At 46.2% G+C, this 21,838-nt stretch overlaps 1 protein-coding gene across 4 annotated transcripts in view; it reads left to right on the top strand.

Annotated features, from left to right (window-relative positions):
- Positions 1-21,838, top strand: part of PTPN9 (protein tyrosine phosphatase non-receptor type 9) — a 92,530-nt gene that overhangs the window by 52,337 nt on the left and 18,355 nt on the right. For all 4 annotated transcript variants that reach the window (XM_066278249.1, XM_066278248.1, XM_066278250.1 and 1 more), the window contains 3 exons: positions 3,660-3,765; positions 9,557-9,667; positions 12,387-12,715. In XM_066278249.1, coding sequence (XP_066134346.1) covers positions 3,660-3,765; positions 9,557-9,667; positions 12,387-12,715 — 546 coding nt within the window. The remainder of the gene's footprint in view (positions 1-3,659; positions 3,766-9,556; positions 9,668-12,386; positions 12,716-21,838) is intronic.

Here is a 21,838-nt window from a genome sequence, read left to right as displayed (position 1 = left end):
AACATCAGTCATCTCCAAAATGATCCATAACCATTCTTGTTTCTTTAATATCTTTTCTCCCACCCCCAGCGCTCATTATTTTGAAACATGTTGGGGACTGTGTTTTAAATTTGTCTGTGTTCCTAGTAGCGGCTGGCTCGGGAATCAGATTCAGGAGGGAGGCCGTTATTCTGAGTAGGCAAGTAGCCATTCTTGTAGACCTCATATTTTACACCCAGGAAAGTGAGAATCCTATTGTGTTTTCATTTATTTCATGGACCTGCAGAGGATGAGCAGTCTTCAGACTTGAGAACCTGCATCATTTTCAAGACTGCTTTTTAAAAATTAAATTCTTCCCTGGCTGGGTAGCTCAGTTGGTTAGAGCATCATCCCAGTATAGTAAGGTTGCGGGTTCAGTCCCTGGTCAGGGCACATACAAGAATCAACCAGTGAATGCATAAATGAGTAGAACAACAAATCGACGTTTCTCTTTGTCACTCTCTCCCTCATTTCAATCAATAAAAATTGAAAAAAAATTAAATTCTGTTTCCCCTAGCACTACCTTCTCTTTGTTCCAGTCCCCTGCCACAAGCCAGAGTTGTGAGGGGAAAATCTAAATTGTTTGAATTTGTCTTTTGATGAGCTTGCAGAGAAATGAGAAGTCTCCAGGAGAAATGGAAAGTCTCCAGACCAGGAGAGTAATTGTTCCATTCATTGAACGGTACCTTTTATCTTGGTGACTCATAATCTTTCTGGGGTTGTAAACAGGGTCAAGATTTAGCACTGATGAGTGGTAACATGGTAACACGTGAGGGCCATTTGCACCTGTGGCTGCTACAGAACCTGGATCTGCCTCTCTGTCAGAGGCTTTGAAATGCTGCTTGGTTAGCGGCTGCTTCTGTCTTGGGTTGTTTTTTGTTTTTTTTTTACAGAGACAGAGAAAGAGTCAAAGAGAGGGATAGACAGGGACAGACAGAAAGGAATGGAGAGATGAAAAGCAGTCAATCATCACTTTCTCATTGCGCTTTGCGACACCTTAGTTGTTCATTGATTGCTTTCTCATATGTGCCTTGACCGCGGGCCTTCAGCAGACCGAGTAACCCCTTGCTCGAGCCAATGACCTTGGGTCCAAGCTGGTGAGCTTTTTTTGCTCAAACCAGATCAGCCTGTGCTCAAGCTGGGGACCTCGAGGTCTCGAACCTGGGTCCTCGGCATCCCAGTCCGACGCTCTATCCACTGCGCCACCGCCTGGTCAGGCTCTGTCTTGGGTTTTACTGAAAGGGTCAAGGTTGAGAGGCTTCCAGGAGGTCGTCCAAAGAAATTAGTACATAAAATCACAGGAGACCCCCTGATGTCAGGAGTGGGTTTTGTGCCAAAACATTCTCTCAATTTTTTTCTTTTTTTTTAGTGAGAGAGTCAGAGAGAGGGACAGATAGGGACAGACAGGCAGGAAGGGAGAGAAATGAGAAGCATCAATTCTTTGTTGCAGCACCTTAGTTGTTCATTGATTGCTTTCTCATATGTGCCTTGATGGGAGGGGGGGCGGGAATACAGCAGAGCAAGTGACCCCTTGCTCAAGCCAGAGACCTTAGGCTCAATCCAGCAACCTTTGGGCTCAAGACAGCAACCATGGGGTCATGTCTGTGATCCCACACTCAAGCAGATGACCGTGCGCTCAAGCCAATGAGCCCATACTCAAGCTGGTGACCTCAGGGTTTCAAACCTGGGTACTCAGTGTCCTAGGCCAACGTTCTATCCACTGTGCCATAGCCTGGTCAGGACGAAGATGATTTTTCAAAGACCATTTGTGGGTGCTCTTCCTCCTCAACGCCAAAAGAGACAAATTAACAATCGTTAAGCTTAGAGTTATAGATTCCTCCAAGTCTAGAGTATTTTCTTAGTGATGGCTTCCATTCCACTGCATTCATTACAGGTCCGTAGCCACTCACTGTGGATCTGTGTTGCCAGGACCATGGTAGGTACTGTCTGGGAGAACAAGCAAACGGAACACGTTTCCGCTCTAGGAGAGGGTCAAATGGCTACACAAAGTTGGTGTGCTTCAGGGGCCGCAGGGAAGATCCCTGGGGAGAGCTGTGGGCTTCAGAGAAAGTGACAGATGGTGGTGCATTCGATGACAGTTACCAGGGTGATCTTTGTGGACGAGAACACTTTGTAGTTGAACGTGAAATGTTACAGGATTTGGGTAGACAGGTTGAAGACATGGGAGGGAACAGTTCAGAGTATGATAATCTAGACAGACGCTCTGGAATGTTCTCAACATAGGAGTTTGGCACTTGGTAAATCTGGATAAATGTGCATCAGTAAAGTATAGTTAATGGCACTTCCTGTTCCAACACATGAGGCTTTTCCCCACTCCGCCCAGCAGTTCCTCAGCACCTACCACGTGTTCCACAGGTCAACTCCATTCCAACACTGTGCCTGGAGACAGCATCAGGTCCCAGGGGTTAAGAGTGTTCATGCTGGTCTGACCTGTGGTGGCGCAGTGGATAAAGCGTCGACCTGGAAATGCTGAGGTCGCCGGTTCGAAACCCTGGGCTTGCCTAGTCAAGGCACAAATGGGAGTTGATACTTCCAGCTCCTCCCCTTCTCTCTCTCTGTCTCTCTTTTCTTTCTCCCTCTCTGTTTCTCTCTCTCCCTCTCTCTCTCTTCTCTAAAAATGAATAAATAAAAAATAAAAAAATAAAAAAAGTGTTCATGCCTTCAAGACTGTCCCCTTTCACTCCCTTCAGACCCCAAGGGCAAGTCCAGATTGTCCCCTCTGCTGCTGACAAATAGGCTGTTGATCAGAGGCTCCTTGGGTTTGATGAACTTGTTAGACTGGCTTACAGAACTCAGAGAAACATTTTGCTTTCTGGATCACTGGTTTGTGATGAAAGGATATAACCTAGGAGCAGCCGGGAAGAGATGCACAGGGCTAGGTGCGGGGAAAGACCATGGAGCTTGCATCCCCTCTTGGAGAGGACCGTCCTCCCAGCACCGTCACATCTTCACTGACCTGGAAGCGCTCTGAACCCCAACCTTCCAAGTTTTTATGAAGGCCTCATTACTTAGACATGATTGACTAAACCATTTACCATTGGTGACTGAACTCTGTCTCTAGCCCCTCCCCTCTTCCTCCTCCCCAGTTGGGGGTAGAGTCAGGGCTGAAAGTGTCAATCCTCTAATCATATGTTTGGTCCCCTTGGCAACCGGCTCCCATCCTTGATTTAGGGGCATTCCAGCAGCCACACCTTTATTATCTGTCCACTCAGAAAATTCCAAGAGTTTTCAGAATTTCCAGGAACAGGGTTGAGGACAAAATACATATTTTTTTAATGTTTATTTTATTGATTTTAGAGAGAGGAATGGAGAGAGACAGGGACATCTGTTCCTGTATGTGCCCTGACCAGGGATCAAACTGGCAACCTCTGTGTTTCAAGATGATATTCCGACCAACCTAGCCATCTGGCCAGGGCCCAAATATATAGTTATTACAAATCACAATATCACAGTAAGCATAGCAGGTACCAAAGGTAAATCATCTTTTTGTAAGACTAGTGTTCAGCGAGGTGGTTATTTTGATCCCAAATGTGTCCCATACTTCTGTTTTTGCTCCAGGCTTTCCACCCGCCTCATTCGTCTGATGACTTAAATGTTTTTGTTCAATGGTTGGTTTGCAGCTTTGAAACTCAGAGGAATGGACTGGTGTTTATCTATGACATGTGCGGTTCTAACTACACCAACTTCGAGCTGGATCTTGGCAAGAAAGTCCTAAACCTGCTGAAGGTAAGGCTGTGGCTGGGCCCTTTCAGTGCTCCTGCTGTGGTTAGAGTACTTTCTTCTGTTCTCTGGGAGATTCAGGGATGTCAGTGTTAGACATTGTGTTCCATTTAAAGGTCACCTGTAAATGATGATTAAATACATGCTTTTGCAGAACAAGACATGGTCTTAAAAATAAAGTGGGAAGAATTTAAATAAGAAATAAACAGGAAATTTTTTTTTTTTTTTTTAGTTTTTATTTTATTGGTTTTAGAGAGAGAAAGGGAGGGAGCAGGAGAGAGACAGGAACATTGATCTGCTCCTGCATGTGCCCTGACTGGGGATTGAACCGGCAACTTCTGTGCTTTGGGATGATGCTGTAACTAACTGAGCTATCCGGTAAGGGCAATGCACAGCACAGAACTTTCTGAATCATAAAGGTGTGGGATGTGGGATGTCCCAATCTTGGAGTTTTGTAGAATAAGAATTAATGAAGGCCAAGGTATGGGCAATATCTGTGAGAAATGTCACCTAGTCAGTGACTTTCAGACTTTTTTTTAATGTATTGATTTTAGACAGAGAGGAAGCAGGGAGAGAGAGAGGGAAGCATTCATTTGTTGTTCCACTTAGTTGCTTCCCCATATGTGCCCTGACCAGGGATTGAACCTGCAGCCTTGGTGTTTCAGGACGATGCTCTAAGCTACTGAGCTGACCAGCCAGGGTACTTTCAGATTTTTTTTTTTTTTTTTTAATTCATTTTTTTTTAGAGAGGAGAGGGAGAGACAGAGAGAGGAGAGATAGAGAGAGAGAAGGGGGGAGGAGCAGGAAGCATCAACTCCCGTATGTGCCTTGACCAGGCAAGCCCAGGGTTTCGAACCAGCGACCTCAGCATTTCCAGGTCGACGCTTTATCCACTGCGCCACCACAGGTCAGGCTACTTTCAGATTTTGTAAATCAGTCTAGTCAGTGGTGGGATTCAAATAATTTAACAACTGGTTCTCTGCCCTAATGACTGTTTTAAGGATTAAAAAACAATATACCAAAAGGTAGTTTATCATTTCATGCATTTAATACTTAAGAACAATAAAAGAGATACACAAAACTCGATGTTATAAGAGATTTAAAATATTAGTGAAAAAATATTAACTAACACCTGACAAAAAAACAAAACTGTTATTTAAGATATTTCCATATTGTTTCTTTTTTTTTTTTTAATTTTATTTATTCATTTTAGAAAGGAGAGAGATGGGGGGGGGCAGGAAGCATCAACTCCCATATGTGCCTTGACCAGGCAAGCCCAGGGTTTCGAACCGGTGACCTAAGCATTTCCAGGTTGACACTTTATCCACTGCACCACCACAGGTCAGGCCCATGTTGCTTCCTGATTGACGTCCTCACTTGCAATTCTTTTCACCTATGGACAGAATGAACATTATTAGTACAGGTGCTTAGAATACGCTGTTGAGTAGATGAATGTTAAAAAAGAGTAAGAGATGTAAATCTGTGATTTTCTCCTTAGAGAGAACCCTGATGACAAGTGCCATTTTAACAACCGATTCGCCGAACTCAACAAAAATTAGGTATCAGTTCTACCGAACCAGTGCAAACCAGCTGAATCCCAGCACTGACTCTATTCAGAAATATGTTTTACATTGTGACTTAGTACACAGAAATATATGTGCACTTACATGTGCATGCAGAGTTGCAAACATAGATAAGGTACATCTGTGTATGCAAACTCTATGGCATTTCAGGCTGGATTTTTCTGCCCTGAGAGTTTTTTCATCAGATTTGCAGAAGAAACTTAAAGCTTTCAAAGTCTGTGAATAATGGTGGAACTCTGTGTGTACACATTTGTAAAACAAGAAAAAAATGCAGAAAACACACTATGTTTACTGTGTACAATTGGTTTGATTAGTCCCTTCTGTATTCTATTTTTAAAATGTTAGTCACAACCTATTTAATTAATTTCAGGACTCACTGAATGACAACATATGGTTTGGAAAAAACATTCTCTAAGAGTCTGTGTGGTTTTTGTTCCAGGACCTCTAAGTTCTATAGAACTAGATTGCTAGAGGTGTTTATTTACTGTTATGTCTTTACAATATGGTGTATATAAATAGGGTATTACACCGCCTGTTATGTTGTTTTCTGGGACTTGTATTTTTCACTCATCATTATGTCACTAACCTTCCTCTTGTGGCATGTAGCTGTGATTCATGCCTTTGTATTGACAGTTGAAGGATTGTCACCTGTTAGTTCCTCGCCTGTTGGTGAATATAACAGTCTGTTCATCCACTCTTCTGCTGACGGCTCCTTGGGCTGTGCCCCGGTTTTGCTATTATGAAAAGCGCTGCTATGAATTTTGTTTTTGTTTTTGAGAGCTAGAAACAGACAGGAAGGAAGGGAGAGAGATGAGAAGCATTAACTCATAGTTGTGTCACTTTAGTTATCTATTGATTGTTTCTCATACGTACCTTAACGGGGGCGGGGGCACCCCTGAGCCAGTGACGCCTTGCTGAAACCAGTGACCTTGGACTCAAGCCAGCAACCTTTGGGCTCAAATCAGCGACCATGATCCCACACTCAAGCCAGCGACTCTACACTCAAGCTGGTGAGCCCATGCTCAAGCTGGATGAGTCCACGCTCAAGCCAGAGACTTTGGGGTTTCGAACCTGGGTCCTCAGTGTCCCAGGTCAACGCTCCATCCACTGAGGCACCACCTGGTCAAGCACTATGAATATGTTTTACTTGTCTTCTGGTGCATGTGTACAGGAGTGTCACTAGGGCAATGTTTCTTGAGCATTTATTCATTATTGCCTCACTAAGGAGTCTTTTGTAGACACTCCCCACTCTCCACCCCTAGTTGTTCCTCTTCTAATGAAACTCTAATACACAAATGTACTATATTAGGGGTCAGGAACCTATGGCTTGCGAGCCAGAGGTGGCTCTTTTGACAGCTGCATCTGTCTCACAGACAAATCTTTAATAAAAAAAATTATAACGTTAAAAATATAAAACATTCTCATGTATTACAATCCATTCATTTCCTACCACTCATGTTCATGGTTGTGGGTGGCTGGAGCCAATCACAGCTGTCCTCCGGGACAACACCAAATTTTTATTGGATAATGCATAACGTACACAGGTCATTGTATGGCTCTCATGGAATTACATTTTAAAATATGTGATGTTCTTCTATTTCTTTCCCCTCTCTGTCTCTTTCTCTCTCTGTGTCTCCTCTCTCTAAAAAAATGAATAAATAAAATGTAAAAAATAAATAAAATATGTGACGTTCATGGTTCTCTCAGCCAAAAATGTTCCCGACCCCTGTATTATATAGTATATATCATTATGGCACTGAATGCCTATCTGTGCTTTAAGCATAAAAAGAGTATGATTTTTTGTTGTTGTTCATTTTCCACTCTCCTTTAAATTTCATCCCCTTGGAAGTGGTACCCCACCCCCCAAATTGAGAATGCATGCTCTGAAGCAGATATCTAGGAGGAGAGTTACAAGTTATCAGTCTCTGAAGACTCAGCGTTATCAAATAGTGTCAACTTGTTTTCCTAAGTGGTTGTGCCCACTTCCACATGTGAAATTTCCACTGGTCCACATCCTCTCTGACACTTGATGATGGCAGATTTCTCAATGTTTTCCCAGTCGTGTGGGATAAAATTGTATCTTGTGGCATAACTTGCATTTGTCTTGTTAGTGAGATTATTTCTTCATATCTTTATTGGCCATATATATTTTTTCTCCTGCAAAATGCCTGTTTGTGGCTTTTACCCATTTTCCCATTGTTTTGTCCATTGATGCTGTTTTTCATATATCATTGATACTAATCCATTCATATATACCCATATGTATTAACATATACTTAGTTTATAGCTTGTTTTTTCCCCTTTTTTATAAAGTCCTTTTCACTGACAGAAGTTCTTAACTTTAATATGTTTACATGTGTCTGAATTTTTTTTCTGTTTAATGTGTTTGCATCTTAAATCCTTCCCTATTCTAAAGTTGGAAAAAATATATTAACTATTTTCTCTTCTTTTTTTTTTTTTTACTGCTCTACCACTGATTTTAGGTGCATTAATTCTTTCAGTTGATTTTCTTATTGTGATAAAATATCTCTAACAAAACTTACCGTTTTAACAATCTTCAAGTGTACAGTTCATTGGCATCAAGTATATTCACAGTGCAGCCGTCCTGACACTGTTCATATTCAGAACTATTTTGTCATCCCAGACAGAAACTCTGTACTCGTTGAACAGTGGTCTCCCCATATGGTCCTTGCTCCAGCCTCTGCTAGTTTGCCTATCCTCGGTCCTCAGTAAAGTAGAATCACATAATATATACCCTTTTGAGTGTGTTTTATTTAAATTAGCATCATGTTTTCAAGATTCATTTACACTGTAGCACATATCAGAATGTCATGCCTTTTTAAGGCTGAACAGTATTCTATGCTGTGCACTTACTGCATTCTGGGTATCAGTCACCTGTCAGATGGGCTTGTGGGTTTTCCCCACCCTCTGGCTGTTGTCGATGCTGCTGCTGTGTGTATTAGTGTACAATGTGTCTGGGTCCCTGCTTTTGATTGTTCACATATTCTAGAAGTGGAATGGTTCAATCATGTGGTATTCTCCATTTAACTATTTGAGGAGCTGTTTTCTTTTAAGAGTTTAAAAGTTTGTTTTTGTTGTTTATGGCCTTAATCCATCTAGAGTTGTTTTTTTGGAGGGGGAGAAGGATTTGTTTCCAGTTTATGGAGTTGATTTTATTAAATTATGGATTGATTGATTTTAGAGAATGAGAGACATAGATTTGCTGTTTACGCATTCATTGGTTGATTAAGAATTTTTTTTCCATTGATTTGAGAGTGAGAGGAAGAGAAGAAAGAAGGAAAGGGAGAGAAAAAAGAAATTAGATGGCAACTTGTAGTTTTATTTAGTTGTTTATTCACTGATTGCTTCTTGTATGTGCCCTGAATGGGTGTTGAACCACCACCTCTAGCGTGCTGGGTCACTGTTTTATACACTGAGCTACCTGGCCAGGGCTATTGGTTGGTTCTTATGTTGTGTGCCCTAACCAGGGATCGAACCCACAACCTTGGTGTATGGATATGATGCTCTAACCAACTGAGCTACCCTGCCAAGTTTGGAGTTGATTTTTTGAGTATGTTCTGAGATGTAGGAATCTGACTTTTTTTTTTTTTTTGTATTTTTCTGAAGCTGGAAACGGGGAGAGACAGTCAGACAGACTCAGTCAGACTCCCGCATGCGCCCGACCGCGATCCACCCGGCACGCCCACCAGGGGGCGATGCTCTGCCCCTCCAGGGCATGGCTCTGCCGCGACCAGAGCCACTCTAGCACCTGAGGCAGAGGCCACAGAGCCATCCTCAGTGCTCGGGCAAACTTTGCTCCAATGGAGCCTTGGCTGTGGGAGGGGAAGAGAGAGAGAGGAAGGAGAGGGGGAGGGGTGGAGAAGCAGATGGGCGCTTCTCCTGTGTGCCCTGGCCGGGAATTGAACCCGGGACTCCTGCACGCCAGGCTGACGCTCTACCACTGAGCCAACTGGCCAGGGCCTGCAAATCATCTTTTTATTTCTTCCCTTTAAACCATTCTTTTTTCAGCTACTCCAGGGAAGCCTGAATTAGGCTACAGACTCCCCCTGCTGGGTGAGAACGGGGAGAAGAGCAGGGAGAAAAACTTCAACTTTGGGTTTGACCATCACAAGTTCCTGAAGGAGGCTCACTTGCTCTCTTGTGGTGCCCAAATCAGATCGGTGTCCCTAACTCCCCATGTGTATTCTCCACAGGGAGCATTCCCAGCTCGGCTGAAGAAAGTTCTGATTGTGGGAGCGCCCATATGGTTCAGAGTGCCCTACTCCATCATCAGCCTCCTCCTGAAGGACAAAGTCCGGGAGAGGGTAAGGGGAGTCTGCTTTTGTTACGTTTGGTGGTGGCTTGGTAGGTTCCCACCTCTGCTGTTGGTTTTCCTCTTGCTGTCTTGTCTGCTGGAGTGCTTATGCATCTTCTCTGCTTCACGCTTTCTCCACTCACAGACAGCTGGCCATCTCTCCCACTGTGCCACAAGGTCCTGAATTTGGGAGAGTTCACATTGAGCACTCCCCATCACAGTGCTTTGCATAAAAACAGTACAGAGGGAATGTGGCCCATAGGTGGATAAAGTAGGGATAGCTGCTACCAATTAGCCTCATGCTATCCAGGCTTTTCATATTGAACAATGTCTAATGTGATTGCAGTAGTTGAATTAGTGTTTGAATTTGTTCAACAGGAAATACTGCTCAGTCCTTTGGACCACCTGGGGGGCAGAGGGGAGTCTCTCACGATGTCTCTTTTCTACTTATCTTCCTGGCATTTTCTTGTAAAATGGCCAATGTGTCGCTTCCTAACTTTAAAAGTGTTCTCTAAAATTATTTTAATTCTGTTATTGTTCCCCAGAGCGTCCTGGGACTGAAAGACTAGTTTTGCTCACTCACTCCTTTATTTCTACCCTTGAAAGAAAGGGCATGTGAGACAGTCACACAACAGGATAAGATGATGAAGTTGTTGTGAAATATTATAAGAGGGTTTTGCAGGATAGGATGGAGAGATTGTATGCATAATAACAATGAAGATGTTTATAGCCGAGGTGATTTGAATTGGAGAGGGAAAACTGAAGACATTTGATTCTGTGGGACTACTTAGGGACCTTGTGACTCAGAGTAGGGGAGGTCTTTCCTAAGATAACTCTTTGGGAAGACTCCTCAAGCAAGTTCTTGCACTTTTTTTTTTATAAGCTTGAGTGCGTGGTAAATTCAGAATACATGGCGCACCTTTACGGTCTACCAGGGATCCCCAAACTTTTTACACAGGGGGCCAGTTCACTGTCCCACAGACCGTTGGAGGGCCACCCCACATACAGTGCTCCTCTCACTGACCACCAATGAAAGAGGTGCCCCTTCCAGAAGTGCAGCAGGAGGCCGGATAAATGGCCTCAGGGGGCCCGCATGCGGCCCCGCGGGCTGTAGTTTGGGGACGCCTGGCTAGGCTCTAGGCACCGAGAATGGAAAGTTGATCAAGAAGCCCTTACCCTGGAGGAGTGCAGGGTCCTGGTAGGGGATGTAGAGATATACAGTGTGTTCGTAAAGTCATGGTGCACTTTTGACCGGTCACAGGAAAGCAACAAAAGATGATAGAAATGTGAAATCTGCACCAAAGAAAAGGAAAACTCTCCCAGTTTCATACCTATTCAGTGCAGTTTGATGTGGGCTCACGCATAGATTTTTTAGGGCTCTTTAGGTAGCTATCCCGTATAGCCTCTACAGACTAGGCACTGACTGATGGCCTACCAGAATGGGGTTTCTCCACCAAACTGCCGGTTTCCTTCAACTGCTTATCCCACCAAGTAATGTTATTCCTATGTGGTGGCTCTTCGTTATAAACGCGCCGATAATCACGTTGCACTTTGGTCACGGATTCGAATTTAGCGAGCCACAGGACACACTGAACTTTCCTCTGTACTGTCCACATCTTGACTGGCATGGCCATGGGCTGCTTCGCTGTATACACGGTGTTACATCATCATCTGTGCATGCGTACATGCTGCCACATCATCCTACAGAAACTAGGAGGGTTTTCCTTTTATTTGGTGCAGATTTCACATTTCTATCATCTTTTGTTGCTTTCCTGTGACCTGTCAAAAGTGCACCATGACTTTACGGACACACTATATAGGTGCAGAGGACTGGTGCTTAGCAGGAATGCAGAGTGGACTGTTGTTAGGGCAGATGGCCAAGGAGGGTGAGAGGGCATTCCAGGAAGAGACAACAGCAGGAGAGATCAGCACCTTCATTCTACATAGATTCCAAGAAAACCAACTAGCCTAATGTCCCGTGTGACTGTGTCCCCGCACGGAATAGAATTAGGAGTTACAGTGACTTCTTTAGCACTCTTCCTAGGCTTGCCTGTGTTTGGGTGGCTGGTTTTGTCTTACTGTCATAGAAACCTGTCTTTGAGAACATCAATACCAAGCAATGAGTAAAGCAAAAGCTACTAGGCTTAGTTGACAAAAATAACCACTACCCGTGCATTCTGGGTTGTCAAAATGAGAATACTGCATCAGGTGTTCCTGGGAAACCTTGTTAATGTTATAAAATATCTTGTTCACTATACCTTCCTTTTACTTTTTTTATTTTTATTTATTTATTTATCGGTGTTTGTACCCCTTTTGGAATGTATGTAACAGAGCTTCTAATTCTAGGAGTGAATTTGATGGACATTTTGGGAATTTGGTATGCATTTGTTTGGGAAATTCATAGGACTCCCATCCCAGGCAGAGTGAAGGGCAGTCTACTTTTACAAAAACACTCAAGTATTTTAAGCAAATTTTATCCTGTTCTTCAAACTTGGTATTATTTTATATCAGTTTCAGGTGTGCAGCATACTGGTTATATAATCCTATCATTTACTGTGTGATCCTTCTCAATATTTCCAGTCCCTGCCTGATGTGCTGCTAGTTATTACAATATGGCTGACGAGATTCCCTGTGCTGAACTGTACCTCCTGAGACACGTCTGTTCTTTTCCTTGACTCTGTTTTCTTCCACCCCCCAACAAACTCCCATGGCTCTTTCTGGCCTTCCAGATCCAGATATTGAAGACATCTGAGGTCACCCAGCACTTGCCTAGAGAGTGTCTTCCAGAAAACCTGGGTGGCTACGTCAATATGGACCTTGCCACTTGGAATTTCCAGTTCCTACCCCAGATGAATGGCTACCCGGACCCTTTTGATGAGATCATCCTGCTCTCCCTCCCTCCTGCTCTGGACTGGGACTCAGTGCATGTCCCAGGCCCCCATGCCATGACCATCCCAGAGCTGATGAATTACGTCAGCATCAGGCAGAAGCATGGGATCTACGAGGAGTACGAAGACATTCGCCGTGAGAACCCCGCAGGCACTTTCCACTGTTCCATGTAAGTGGGAAAGATGTGGGCCAACCGGGGTGCTCTGGCACGTGCTGGCAACAGCCCCACCCCACCTGAATATGAGGGGCATCACTCTCAGATGGTGGCTTCTCCCCTCCAGGAAGAGGCTTTTCCTGCTTTGGTGCTTGTGGCCAACATCCTATGCCCTGAAATTTCTGATGATCTGGAACCCTGTAATAATGGACACATTTAAAAAATGTGTAAAATATATTTTCTTGAAATGCAGGTATTTTTTTAAAAAGAATTCTGTACAGGGTTAGACTTTTTTTTTTGGTATTTTTCTGAAGCTGGAAACGGGCAGAGACAGTCAGACAGACTCCCGCATGCGCCTGACCGGTATCCACCCGGCACGCCCACCAGGGGCGACGCTCTGCCCAACAGGGGGCGATGCTCTGCCCCTGGGGGGGCGGTCGCTCTGCCGCGACCAGAGCCACTCCAGCGCCTGGGGCAGAGGCCAAGGAGCCATCCCCAGCGCCCGGGCCATCCTTGCTCCAATGGAGCCTCGGCTGTGGGAGGGGAAGAGAGAGACAGAGAGGAAGGAGGGGGGGGTGGAGAAGCAAATGGGCGCTTCTCCTATGTGCCCTGGCCGGGAATTGAACCCGGGTCCCCCCGCACGCCAGGCCGACGCTCTACCGCTAAGCCAACCGGCCAGGGCCAGACATTTTTTTTTAAGTGAGAGGAGGAGAGGTAGAGAGACAGACTCCTGCATGTGCCCCAACCGGGATCCACCCAACAACTCCATCTGATGCCGATGCTTGAATCAACCAAGCCACTGGCTGCAAGGGGGAAGAGAGAGAAAGGGGAGATGGAGGGGAAGAGAAGCAGATGGTTGCTTCTCCTGTGTGCCCTGACCGGGGATCAAACCCGGGACATCTGCATGCTGGGCTGACTCTCTGTCCACTGAGCCATCCAGCCATGGCCTAGTTACAATTTTCGTAGAGGTCTGATTAGTGCTTTCACTTTCCCCAATGACTGGAGTCTGAGCTAAACGGAGGTGCCAGCTTGTCCGGAAAGCTTTGTTAACTTGTTGAGTAATGTTGGAAGTGAACGATGGGCCAGTATCACTTTGTAGGGACTTTAGGAGCCCAAATCTTAAAATGATTTTTTTTAGTAGTTATTTTATTCCTTTCTGGGTTTGTTCTGTTTTGGCGGGAAACACGTCTACCTACCTGGTGAAGGTATCTACCAAAGCTAGTAGGTATTTGTATCCTTGGCATGTGGAGAGTTGGTTGAAGTCTACCTGCCAGTCCTCCCTTGGGCAGATCCCTTTCCTCTGGACCAGCTCAACCAATTGACCCCTATGGGTTGTTGACTACACAGATGGAGGAGGCTTTAGCTGACATGTCTGATGATTTTTGTTAACCCCTTACTAATAAATAAATAGGTGCTGACAAAGCCGGGCCAAAATATCTTTACCACAGCCTGACCATTGGTGGTGGTGCAGTGAATAGAACATCAACCTACGATGCTGAGGACCCAGGTTTGAAACTCTGAGATTGCCAGCCTGAGTGTGGGCTCATCTGGCTTGAATGTGGGCTTACCTAGCTTGAGCGTGGGGTCACTAGCTTGAGTGTGGGCTCATAGACATGACCCTAAGGTTGCTGGCATGAGTCCAAAGATCACTGGCAGAAGCCCAAGATTCTGGCTTGAGCAAGGAGTCACTGGCTCAGCTGGAGTCCCCCAGTTGAAGCACGTGAGAGATGCAATCAATGAACAACTAAAGTGCTGCAACTATGAGCCGATGCTTCTCATGTCTCTCCCTTCCTGTCTCTGTCTCTCAAAAAAAAAAAATCTTTACCATAAAGTGACAGGAGTCATGAAGATCTTTGATGACCTGGGAAATATGTAAGAGATTGCTTTGTTGATATCATTCTTCATCATTTTTAATGTATCCATGGTGTTTCTTCCTGGTATATTAGCAGTGTTGGCTGGCAGATGTATGTTGAGGGTATTAGTGCCTTGATGACAAGGTCCATAGAAATGGCTTTAGCAGTTTGGTATGCAAATTTGTCTCCCAAGGTTACCTCCTCTGTTCCCTTTTGGTGTCCTCTACAGTGGATTGCTGCTATTTCTTTAGGTAGATGTCTGCTTGGAGGAGCTGTAGGTTGTGTGAACCATATTTTATTGGAGTTTCCTTGACATTTAGGAGTCCACTTTCCTTCTGTATAGCTGCGTGAGCATGTAACACTAGAAATGCGTAGTGAGTCTGTGTAGACATTTAATTTCTTGTCTTTGCCTAACTCCAGTGCCCTGGTTAAAGCAATTCAGTGTGCGAGCTTGGGCTGAAGTCCCTGGTTGGAGGGCTTTGCTTCCACTACCTGGCGCAGGGGTGCCATGGCATAGCCAGCGTTTCTGATCCCTTCTCTAACATCACTGCTACCATCAGGGAAACAAACCTCATGCGTAATTTTTTTTTTTTTAATTTTAGCAACAGAGATGAACAGGAAGGGAGAGAAGAAGCATCAACTCGTAGTTGTGACACTTTTTTTTTTTTTTGTATTTTTTTGAAGTTGGAAACAGGGAGGCAGTCAGACAGACTCCCGCATGCACCCAACCGGGATCCACCCGGCACGCCCACCAGGGGGCGATGCTCCGCCCATCTGCAGCGTCTCTCTGTTGCAACCAAGCCATCCTAGCGCCTGAGGCAGAGACCACAGAGCCATCCTCAACGCCCGGGCCAACTTTGCTCCAGTGGAGCCTTGGCTGCGGGAGGGGAAGAGAGAGATTGAGAGGAAGGAGAGGGGGAGGGGTGGAGAAGCAGATGGGTGCTTCTCCTGTGTGCCCTGGCCAGGAATCGAACCCAGGACTCCTGCACGCCAGGCTGACGCTCTACCACTGAGCCAACCAGCCAGGGCCGTAGTTGTGACACTTTTATTTGTTCATTGATTGCTTCTCATATGTGCCTTGATGGGGGGGGGCAATGTCCAGCTGAGCCAGTGACGTCTTGCTCAAGGCAGCGACCTTGGGCTTCAATTGAGTGACCCTGGGGTGAGCCCATGCTGGCAACCTTGGGGTTTTGAACCTGAATCCTCAGCATCCCAGGCCAGTGCTCTATCCACTGCACCACCACCTGGTCAGGCTGTCTCAAGCATTTATGTTGAGTCTTTGGGCTTGGCTTTGACATTAGTGTAGCTGGGTTCAGTAAAGAACAATGTTCTGCTGTCATCTAAGGGTTTTATGTTAGGATGACTTGGTACATTAATAATCCATTGTTGGTAAGCCAACAAGTCCCTTTGATATTTAAGGGGGGGACTTACTTGGTGGGACTTTATACAGAGTGATTTTCTGCCCCAGGGATACTCTGAAGGCCTCCTCTATAAGAGTAGGACAGCTGCTGCTATTATCGTAAGTCATTGTGGCCATGCCTGTGCTATTAAATCTAGATTCTTTGAGAAACATCCAGTAGGTCTTTTAACAAGTCCCAAAGCCTGAATTAGAACACCTAACACAACCTCTTGTTTTTCTGTGACATAAAGTTGAAAAGGTTTCTCAGGGTCTGGTAGATCTAGGCCTGGAGCCTGTGTTAGGGTGCCTTTTAGATGCTCAGTTGCTCTTTGCTATTCTTGCCCCCAGACCAGGGCTTTTTTTTTTTTTTTTTTTTTTTTTTAACACAGAGGCAGAGATAGAGAGGGACAGACAGACAGGAACGGAGAGAGATGAGAAGCATCAATCATCAGTTTCTCGTTGCGCGCTGCGACTTCTTAGTTGTTCATTGATTGCTTTCTCATATGTGCCTTGACCGCGGGCCTTCAGCAGACCAAGTAACCCCCTGCTGGAGCCAGCGACCTTGGGTCTAACAGACCAGGGCATTTTTGAGGGGCCTGGCCATTTCTTCATATCCCAGTATCCATAGTCTAACAATAAGCTGTTCATCCTGAGAAGGACCGAAGCTGCCTCTGGGTGGTGGGAGTTGGGATAGGATACCTGGAATGGCCTGTATTCTTTCTGAGGACCAAGTTCTTTCTCCCAGGGTCAGTATTAGCCCCAGCTACTCTACCCCCTGTTGGAAGACTTGTGCTTTCTCCCCTGACACTCTGTGTCCCCATTCTGCCAAGAAATTTAGAGTCTGTATGTCACGCAGGCAGCCCAGTTCCTCTGTTGGGGAACAGATGAGGAAGTCATCTCTGATTTGTATAGTTTGGCCACCACCCTCAAGAGTTTCCTCAGCAAGGGCCTGCCCAAATAGACGAGGTCTGTCTCTGAAACCCCAGAGGAAGAATGATCCAGGCAAGCTGTTTAGACCCTTCTGCCTCTGTCTATTTAAAGGTAAATAGTAATTGGCAAGGGGGTGTCTAGGGGGATGCAGGAGAAAGAGTTGTCTTGGTCTAGCACTATAAACCACTAGGTCTGGGAAGGAATTTTCCCAAGTATTGTAAGGGTTAGTGCTATGTGGGCATTACAGCCTCATTAATTATATGTAAGTCCTGCACTAGTCTGGACTGTCCATTTTTCTTTTTGACCAGGAAGATAGGAGTATCACAGGCGAGTTGCAGGGAACCAATAACCTATGCTTGAGGAATCTAGATATTATTTTCTATATTCCTTCTCAAGCTCCTGGCCTAGTTGAATATTGCCTTTGCTGGGGAATTTATTTGGGTTCTTTAAACACACACACACACACACACACACACACACACACACACATATTATGTACTCATTTTAGAGAGAGGACAGAGGAAAGAGAAAAGAAAGGGGTGGGAAGCATCAACACATAGTTGCATAGTTGCTTCTTGAATGTGCCTTGACCAGGAAAGCCTGGTCCTTTGAACCAGTGACTTCAGCATTCCAGGTGAATGCTCTGTCCACTGTACCACCACAGGTCGGGCATTGGTTGGGTTCTATAACTTAATTCTAACTGGCATGGTCCTATATGCTCATCCTGGAACTTCTGTCTGTGGCCCAAATGTGTGGGTTTAGGTCTTGATTACTATCAGCGTATCAACTAACCCTTTTTTTTTTTTTTTTTTCATTTTTTCATTTTTCTGAAGCTGGAAACGGGGAGAGACAGTCAGACTCCCGCATGCGCCCGACCGGGATCCACCCGGCACGCCCACCAGGGGCGACGCTCTGCCCACCAGGGGGCGATGCTCTGCCCATCCTGGGCGTCGCCATATTGCGACCAGAGCCACTCTAGCGCCTGAGGCAGAGGCCACAGAGCCATCCCCAGCGCCCGGGCCATCTCTGCTCCAATGGAGCCTTGGCTGCGGGAGGGGAAGAGAGAGACAGAGAGGAAAGCACGGCGGAGGGGTGGAGAAGCAAATGTGCGCTTCTCCTGTGTGCCCTGGCCGGGAATCGAACCCGGGTCCTCCGCACGCTAGGCCGACTCTCTACCGCTGAGCCAACCGGCCAGGGCCATCAACTAACCCTTTTAAAACATATAAAACCATCATGAGGATGGGTTAGGGGTCCTCAGTGCCTGAGGAGAAAGTCACTTGAGTCTTTATCTTACATCAACTGTCTCTTCCTGATAGTGGAGTGGGGCACTTGGCATAATTAAGAATTGGTGAGTAAGGGCCCTGGCCGGTTGGCTCAGTGGTAGAGGGTCGGCCTGGCATGCAGAAGTCCCGGGTTCGATTCCCGGCCAGGGCACACAGGAGAAGCGCCCATCTGCTTCTCCACCCCTCCCCCTCTCCTTCCTCTCTGCCTCTCTCTTCCCCTCCCACAGCCAAGGCTCTATTGGAGCAAAGATGGCCCGGGCGCTGGGGATGGCTCCTTGGCCTCTGCCCCAGGCGCTAGAGTGGCTCTGGTCGCAACTGAGCGACACCCCGGAGGGGCAGAGCGTCGCCCCCTGGTGGGCGTGCCGGGTGGATCCCGGTTGGGCGCATGCGGGAGTCTGTCTGACTGTCTCTCCCCGTTTCCAGCTTCAGAAAAATACCAAAAAAAAAAAAAAAAAGAATTGGTGAGTAAGCATGGCTGAACCCCACAAGCATTTTAAAGGGAGTGTAAGTCTTCTGACTGTGGGAGTCCTGTCTACCGCCTACCCCCATCACTTGTCTGGTTTCTGAGGAGAGTTGTCTAGAATATGAGTTCAGCACAGAATAGGTGGTCCCTGTATCTAAAAGAAAATTAACTGGCCTACCTGCTACCTCAAGGGTCAGCCTAAACTCCTTCCCTTTGATGTCGATGATCACCTCGGGAGCTGACCAGCATAGGGCCCATTCAGTTTAGGGCCACGGTGGAGGGGGTACCGATTTGGGGGCCTTCTGACTCCCAAAGCAGTCCTATCCTACTCCCAGTGGCCAGGCTTATGGCACAAGGGGCATGGCTTGTGAGGGAGTCCTTTCCCAGGAGATTCCCTTTTCCAGTGTCCTGATGTCCCTTGTGACAGTTACTGGGAGGATTTTCCTTGGGCTTCTCTTGAGGAGTTGGTAGCCCTGTAGGGCAGCCAATAGCTGTGCCTTCTTTTCTCCTTCTGCTTCTGCTTCTCCCTGTCATTTCCTCCTCCTCCTGGTCTTGATCATAAAAAAACCAAGAAGGCTGTTCTTAAAAGATCAGTGAGGGGGGAACTGGGTCCCCCCAGTCCTCATGTTTTTGTTTTGTTTTTTGAGAGAGAGAGACAGAGAGACAGAGAGAGGGACAGACAGGCAGGGACGGAGAGAGATGAGGAACATCAAGTCTTTGCTGTGGCACCTTAGTTGTTCATTGATTGCTTTCTCATATGTGCTTTGATGGGGGGGAAGGATACAGCAGAGCAAGTGACCCCTTGCTCAAGCTAGTGACCTTGGACTCAAGCCAGCAACCTTGGGCTTCAAGCCAGTGACCATGGGGTCGGTCATATGTATGATCCCACGCTCAAGCCAGCGACCCCGTGCTCAAGCTGGTGAGCCTGCACTCAAGCCAGATGAGCTCACGCTCAAGCTAGAGACCTCAGGATTTTGAACCTGGGTCCTCTGCATCCCAGGCCAATGCTCTATCCACTGCCCCACTGCCTAGTCAGGCACAGTCCTCATTTTTGTAATTTCCTTCTTATATCAGGGGCAGCCTGTGTTAAAAATTCATCCTATGGCCTGACCTGTGGTGGCACAGTGGATAAAGCGTCGACCTGGAAATGCCGAGGTTGCCGGTTCGAAGCCCTGGGCTTGCCTGGTCAAGGCACATATGGGAGTTGATGCTTCCAGCTCCTCCCCCCTTCTCTCTCTGTCTCTCCTTTCTCTCTGTCTCTCCCTCTCCTCTCTAAAAAAAATGAATAAAAAAAAATTTTAGAAAACAAACAAAAAAACCCTCATCCTATGGGAAAGGTGAGTTTGAATTTAAATAGTAAACTTTATAATTGCTTCCCTTAGCCTTTCTAAGAAGGCTATGGGGTTCTCATGCAGACCTTGGTCTATTGTGGCCAACTTACTATAACTTTTGGGCTTTCTCCTCACAGCCTTCAACCCTTTTAGGAGGCAGAGGAGTAAGTGATAGTTATTCCAAGCCCAGATACCTGCCATGGCATTTTAGTCCCAATTAGGGTGAAGTCAGGGGACTGTAGGAAGCCCTGGGGGGACATCTTACACATTCTGAACATGGAGGTAATCAGCTAATTATATGGCTGCCTTTATGATCCTCCCCACCTTTCTCCAAAAGGTAATGCTTGACTGCATATTAGAGTAACGTCCTTCTACGATAAATCAAAAGTTAGAATTAGCTTTTCAGAACTTCTAATATAATTATCAGAGTCCTCTGGAAAGTTTCCCAGTTCCTGCTTAATGGTGGGCAAGTTCTGCATGGTGAATGAGACCTGCAGCCCAAGTGGGTCCTGTGGTCCAGCTGCTTTCTGCAGTGGGAACAGCCTACAAGGCTGTCCCAGTCACAGAACTCTGGGTGTTAGCCCTGGGCATGGAGGGCAGGTTCTGGACTATGGTCTTTGGCTGTGTGGGGTCGGGCATTTTCTCCCCAGCAGTCTCCTCTATGGAGCCCGTAGTTGAGCCCTCAGTCTTGGGTCAGGCCATTTGTGGAGGGTCACTGCCTGAACTGCCAGATCTGTTTTACATCCTGGCATAATCCTGGGTCATTTCTTCAAGCCATTCATGCCTGTGCCTGTGGGACCTCAGTCCACTCACCCTGTCGGCAGCAGCAGAGGTCTAATTGAAGGATAGTGTTGTAATCAAGACTGCTGTGTTCTGCCCAGACCTCCTGGTCTCCTAACTTGTATTGTGGCCAGGCAGTGTTACAAGAGAAGACTAGTCTTTTTCTGTATAGGGAATGGGAAATCAAACTCATCCCAGTTTTTAAGGATGCTTTCAAAGGGTCAGTCTTGAGGTATTGAGTCTAGAGTTCCCCATCTGTAAGAGAATAGAGGACATTGGAGAAAACAAGCATCCCTGTTATTCAGTTCCTACCAGACAGGGCTAGAGAGGGTGTTCCCAGCTCCATCCTCGGGGTTCTCAGAATAAGCGTGCCTTACTGTGCAACCCGTCCTGAGGTCCCATCCCTCTCAGGACCACCTGCCATTTCTAAATTCACGGATAGGGAGCTCTGGCCTGTCAGCCTCCAGCCACCAATGTCCTCACTTGTACTCTGACCCTTGCTTGACTTGCCAACAGGTTTCATGCCTTTCCTACTTCCATTTTTCTAGATATGTCAGGAGCTTTAAAAAGGAGGTGGCCACTACTGTTTCTAGAGGGTATATTTATTTAGTTACTATCTAGCTTTTGAAATTCCCTGTGAAACCAGTAAATCCAGTACAGGGCACTTTCCAGTGGGAAGCAGACCTGTCATTTCCCTTTCCTATGACTCGTCCAGCCATTTTTTGGGGTCCTCAGGCCACATGCAAAAGAGATGCTTAATGATACAAAAAACTAGGATGGCTCTGGTGCTCTATTGTCCCTGTCACTTAGGAGAGCACAGAGACAGTACTCTGTCTGGGTGTCCCCAACTGCCCACTCCACATAGCACAGGAGAACCTTGTGGCTTGAAATGTTGGGCACAAGGCTTGTACCAGGTACACAGAGTAGGTGCCAGATTCCCACCGTCCCTTTAGGGAGATGAGGGTTGGATTTTCTTCAAGTGGAGTAATAAGACACTCTGGTTAGTCAAGTGAAATGGTTAAGGACCCACTTGAAAATACGGTCTCCAAGGGCTGTGGATTGAAGGTGATCAGAAGAAATGAGTAGGCACTTGTTCGTG

Source organism: Saccopteryx bilineata, chromosome 4 (assembly GCF_036850765.1).
Source record: "Saccopteryx bilineata isolate mSacBil1 chromosome 4, mSacBil1_pri_phased_curated, whole genome shotgun sequence".
In the NCBI taxonomy this organism is placed as follows: domain Eukaryota; kingdom Metazoa; phylum Chordata; class Mammalia; order Chiroptera; family Emballonuridae; genus Saccopteryx; species Saccopteryx bilineata.
The sequence above is the reverse complement of the archived record's forward strand: the minus strand, read 5'-3'. Positions and strand labels throughout refer to the sequence as shown.